The 5,439-nt window shown below is 67.6% G+C and overlaps 2 protein-coding genes across 2 annotated transcripts in view; one reads left to right on the top strand and one right to left on the bottom strand.

Annotated features, from left to right (window-relative positions):
• The window catches only part of MNEG_11221 (hypothetical protein), a gene marked incomplete at both ends in the record, with an annotated part of 1,226 nt that extends 889 nt beyond the window's left edge, over window positions 1-337 (bottom strand). Inside the window, one exon of the mRNA XM_014040307.1 lies at window positions 335-337. Within this exon, the coding sequence (XP_013895761.1) occupies window positions 335-337 (3 nt within the window). The remainder of the gene's footprint in view (window positions 1-334) is intronic.
• A 792-nt stretch (window positions 338-1,129) lies between these two features.
• Window positions 1,130-2,607, top strand: MNEG_11220 (hypothetical protein; the record flags this gene model as incomplete). The annotated part of the gene is made up of 5 exons (XM_014040306.1): window positions 1,130-1,183; window positions 1,370-1,528; window positions 1,753-1,801; window positions 2,192-2,286; window positions 2,542-2,607. The coding sequence occupies 5 exons, from the start codon at window positions 1,130-1,132 to the stop codon at window positions 2,605-2,607; spliced, it is 423 nt and encodes a 140-aa protein (XP_013895760.1).
• Window positions 2,608-5,439: the final 2,832 nt, after the last annotated feature.

The raw sequence follows: 5,439 nt of genomic DNA, 5'->3' as shown, positions 1-5,439 counted from the left end.
TTTTTTTTTGGGGGGGGGGGGGTGCGGGCGGGGCGGCAAGGGGATTGTCAAGTTTGGCAAGCAAGCAAGCCGGGCAGGCTCTCTGGTGTCGTTCTGTAACTACTCGGGTTGAGGGGTCATTCGTGTACAATCCCATGCCACAGCCGCGCTTCGAGATGACGCGGCGGTCGCTGCACGGGTTAACGGGTCTCGCTGCTACACATGCGCGTATGGGAGCGGGGTAGCGGATGGTTGACCCCTGTTGACCGCTAGCGGCGTGCCCTGTTGACCACTAGCCGCATGCGCTGGGCCTGTATTTTGGCGTGGGGAGTGGGGGAAGACGGTCCCCACTCACCATGGTCAGAGCACTGGATGAGCAGGCCGGCAGGGCCACCTCACAGAAGTGCCAGCGCAGGCCAGGCCAGAAACCCGAGCCGCCCTCCGCCGCGCCGCCGCACGCAGATTGATACGCCTCGCAGCGGGCCGCCTGCTCGCGCCACGGGTGCGTGTGTCGGCAGCGGCGATGCGCTTGGGTGTGTTGATGCATTGTGCGGGGTTGCTTGCGCAGCAAGGCGGTTGCATGTGCAACTGCTGGGGGGCAGCTCCGGTCAACGCCTCACAGAGTACCCGCACAGCCCAGAAGCGGCAGCACACAGGCGAGGCCGTGCGCACCGGTGACACGAGGGATGCGAAGGCAAGGGGCGCTTCGATCAGCAGGTGCTGCGCCGCGTCCATCCCCCGGGACAGAAGCGCCAATGCAGCTGCCACGGCCGGTTGCGTGCCCAGGCCTGGGCTGGCGGCCACAACGCCCGTGGCTGCGATCGCCATCGCGATGAAAGCGCCAAGAACTCCTGTTCTCTTTGCCATTGTATCGCGTTGAGTGCAACCACAGGCAGCGAGTCTGTTGCAGTTGAAGATCAGCACTTGCTGCGCTTGACACAGCTGACGGCAAGCATTAATGCATGTAATGTGACTTTATTATGACTATATGCCGAAGCTTTGCCCTGTAGGCACGCGGCTAGGTCGCAATCATTGCGCAGCTGCGACACATTGAAGCCGTACCTCGTTCGTCAATTGAACAAACCTGCATGACATATATACCAATTGCAAGACTCGTCCGTCACACCCAAGACCAGTCACACACTTTATCATGTCGATTTCCATCGCACAGCAGCGGGCGTTCCGCCTCGATGCCGGCCACAAGGTGACAATCCACGTCATATAGCATTTGAGATGCAGTATACCCCGCCCCGTTGGCCCAGACCCCAATGGGACGCACTGCTGGCGGCCGTGTGCCGCTCCGCCCCGCGCACTCACTGCTGCCGCCCGCGCCGCGCCACGCCGGGCCCCGCCTTCCGACCCTCAAACCTCCCACCCTCCTCCTTCACAGGCCGTGCGCGCCGCCGCGCCCCGCGCGCCCCTGCGGCCCCAAGCCCGCCGCGTCGCCGCGCGCGCGGGCAAGGGGGACGCCAAGACGTCCCTGACTCCGCAGGGCTACGTCGATACCGACAACTCGGGCCGCGGCAACATCTTCCCGACGAAACAGGGGGTGAGCGCCGAGAGCCCAGCGCAGCTGCCGCGCAGCTTCACTCGGACAGCAACCTGATTTGCGGGGTTGCCTCGGAGATCCCTCGCGCACCAGGCGGTCCGAAAGGAGTCGAAGGAGCCTGCGAGCGGTGGCGCGAGGCGGTAGCGCGCTGCGCCAGTGCGGCGTGGCTGCCTCGCCTCACCCGGCGTGCGCGACTCCATCGCCAACCGCTCGCCGCGCGAAAGGCCTATATGAAGAAGACCAGCCCCGTTGAGGGCCTCGGCGGCGGCGGCGGTGAGCGGCGCTGCGCTCGCACTAACCCCCCAAATTGGTGCAGGGGCGGCGCTTCGCGCGGGTTTGGGCGCATGTGTGCGGCGCCCACGCCGGCGTCGAAGGATGGAGCAGCGCCGCCGCCCCGCTCTGCCGGCCCGGCGGCACAACGGCCCCGGCCGTGGGTCCCCTGTGGCCCGGGTTTTCCCCTTGACGGACCCTTTCTCACCGCTCGGACTCGTGTGTATCATACGACGTCATCATCCTGCATCCTTATGCGCATCACTCGGATCAGCTTGCCTGCTCTCACACCATACTGACCTCGCCCAACCCACCGACCCAGCTACCCAGCCACCCATGCTTCTTCCCACCACCACCACCACCACCCCCACCCACCTCGCAACATGTCGCCAGGCGTGGGCCTCTTGGGAGGCATCCTCGCGGCAGTGGCGGTGCTCGCGGCCGTCGCCATCGGCCGCCCCGGCGGCGGCCCGGAGTCGCTGTCGCAGGTGCGGCGCGCTCTCGCCCGCCGCCCGCTGGCGGCGCGACGCCTGCGACCATTCGGAGCGCCCGCGCCGGTCGGCCAGTCGAATCGCCTGACGCACGCATGCTTCGACCCACGCATCCCCGGTTCGGCCTCAAGTTACGAGGGCCGCTGGGCCCCCCTCGGCCTGCGGGTCCTCCTCGGCACCCCTCACGCCCACCTCGCGTCGCACCACAGCCCCCAAAATACATCACCCCCACACCCTGTTGCACGCCTGCAGGTCGCGGATCGTTTTGAGGGGGATGGCCTCGCGGTCATTGCGCAGCGCATCCAGAAGAGCCTCTGAAGGACCACAATCGGCTTCAAACCGGCGGCGCCGGCCGGGCCTGCGGCGCCAATGGTTTAGCCATGCATAATGCGACCTGGATTGGGGCTCTCTGGGCTGGGCCGCGCCTGCAGCCGGCCGGCGAGCCTCTCAAAGCGCAAGGCCGGCGAGCCCCACAAAACGTTGGCGGCGGCGGCTGCGCTCGCGCGGCGCCGGCGAGCCGCGGTGCCCCGCCCACGCGCCCTCCCGTCGCGTTGCGCCGGCTCGCGGCCGGCCGCTGCGATGTTCTCAAATGTTGTTGTTGCTGGGTGCGAACTCGCCGCATTGACGGGTGTGTTTTGCGGGCCTGCCGCCACCCCTGCCTGGCATCGCGGCGACACCCCTGCGACGCGCAAGAAGTCAAAGGGCCCGCGCTCACACCCATACGAAGAAAATCAACCAAGTTTTGCCGACACCTGCTGCGTTTTTCTGAACGCCGCCGTTTTTCGAGGGCCTCCATTTGGCAGAGGGAGCTGCATTGCTGGCGCCTGCGGCGGCGGCCGCGGGCAGGTGCGTTCGCATTTAGCTGTCATGATGGCGGCAGGGCTGTCCAGTTGCGACGTGTGTCGTGACAACCGCTTGTGTAAAGCAACTTGTGAGGGGCGGCGCGCATGTGTGTGCGCCTTGCGTCGCAGCCGAGCTCAGCATACGTACATGTCAATGGCCGCCATCCAGCCGGCACACCGCCTCAGAATCAAAGCCCAGTCCCATGAGCCTGGATTGCCATAGAAGCGGGCGACCGCGGGATGCTCCAGCAACCCTCATCCTCATCCTAGTCCGCTTTGGCGGCAGGGTCCACCGCGGCTTGTCGGGGCGTCCGATCGTTTCGATGGCTGGCGGCGCTGCGCGTGGGCTCGGCTGGGTTTATCGCCATCGTCGGATCACGGACCGACACCGCTCTGTCGCCCGATGCAACGCATGACTGATGCCTTTGGGTTTGAAGCTGGTGCTTTCATGAATTACACAATGATTGACGCCAGCCCCCGCACCAAGCCGCTGACGGAGGCTTGTTGCAGCTGCCGCCGTTGACTGGGGTGGGGCGGGTGCCCAGAGGGAGCCCGGCGATTTGAAAAGCACAAGCAATTGAGGGTTGCGGCTGTCGTGACCATGCGACGTCAGACGCTCGGGGGCGAGCAAAGGGCGCGGGCCGCCGGCTTCGGGTGTGGGTCGTCGGCGGCCGAGGCGGATGGGACCCTCTTTAACAGCATGCGGCCTCTCCAGACGCCCTGTAATAGGGGCAGGTCCGCGCGGGCGGCTGCCCTCGCGCGCTCGCGGGGCGGTCAAAGCATCAGTGGCAGTGCGGACGGCGGCAGGCAGGAACGGGTCATTTGAAAAAGTCAGCCCCTCCGCCCAGCAAAGGGTGGCGTGGACGGCGTGCGCCGGCGGCCCGGCACGCACAGGATATGTCAAAGGAAGGTGCACCTCACCAACATGAAATGGCGCGTCGCGCGCGAGGGGGTTCTTTGCAAGTGACGCGCAGGCGCGCAGTTCAAACCCCAGCGAGGTTTGGACCCAAAAAGGCGGCGCCGGTCGGCGCTTCAAGGGTGCATGCCGACGAGGGCGGCGCGGCGCCCCGCGGCCGCGGGGTTGGTGTCCGCAGGGCGGCCGAGGCGCTTGGGCCCGCGCCGTTTTTTTCCCCTTGCTGCGCGGCGGCCGAGCCCGCCCCCGAACGCAATCCTGCCTCCGGCGTGCCTCTCGCGCAAAGGGATCGACTTCTGAATTTGTCTTGCCAGCGCGCCGCTCTACCCTACTAACAGTGTCCGAACGCAGTGTTGATTGGTGTGGGGGACGCACAAGGCAGACAAGTTGTGTGAGAGGAAGAGCGCGCACCAAATACCGAGCAACCGAGGGGCCAGGGTTGCGCGCGGGGTGGCTGGTGCGTGCAAGCGAGTCGCTCGGAGAGGGCGGGGGGTAGGAGAGCCCCACTGGCTGGCGCGCCAGGCGCGGCCGCGCGGCGCGCGGCGCGCCGGGGTCGGCGGGCCGCGGGCGGGGCTTGGGGCGGCAGGGGGGCAACGGCCCCGTGAGGGGGGGGAGCGTGGTTGTCACTGGCCCGGAGGCCGCCCTCCTGATGAATCAGGCGATGAGCCCAACCCAGAGCCACAATTCTCGTCAGTGGATAACGTGAGTCGGCGGATCAGAATCAGAACGGCGTCGCGACACCTGAGGGCGGCGACGGCCCGGCTGAGGTCGGGACGCTGACCCTAGAACTTCCATGGAGGGTTTCATTCCATACCCCTGAACATCTCATCCTCCTCGTCTTGCAGGGCAGGATGCTGCCCCAGCCCTCCAAAAAAGCCGACCCCTGGGGTCGCGCCGCAGCCGCACCACGGCTCGCAGCAAGCGCCCGCCGCGCCTGCCGACGACGCCAGCCGGTGGCGCGTACGCGTGCGCGCGCCGCTGCGGGCGCGGGGCGCCGCGCGCTGTTGCTGCTGCTGCTGCTGCTGCTGCTGCTGCTGCTGCTGCTGCGGCGGCGGCGGCGTTGCGGTCACAAACGGCTGCGAAGGCGTGCCGCAGCTGCTGCATCCGGCGCAGCCGGCAGCGTGCTGCTGCTGCTGCTGCGAAATCTGCTGCTGCTGCTGCTGCTGCTCCCAAGCGGCCGAAAACCTCGCGAACGCACACGCAGGGGCCCCTCCGCCGCTGGCGCCGCCCGGGCCGCCGTGGCGCTTGGCGCGCAGCCGGGCGCGCTTGTGCAGCGCGTCGGCCGTGGCACTGCAGGGGCTGGCCGCCTGCTCACTGCCGTCCAGCAGCAAGCTCAGCAGCCGCATCTCGCCAAGGCTCAGCGGCGGCAGCCCGCCGTCCGCCTCCGCCCCCGCC

Source organism: Monoraphidium neglectum (genome assembly GCF_000611645.1).
Source record: "Monoraphidium neglectum strain SAG 48.87 unplaced genomic scaffold scaffold02644, whole genome shotgun sequence".
In the NCBI taxonomy this organism is placed as follows: domain Eukaryota; kingdom Viridiplantae; phylum Chlorophyta; class Chlorophyceae; order Sphaeropleales; family Selenastraceae; genus Monoraphidium; species Monoraphidium neglectum.
This window is presented reverse-complemented; position numbering and strand designations above follow the sequence as displayed.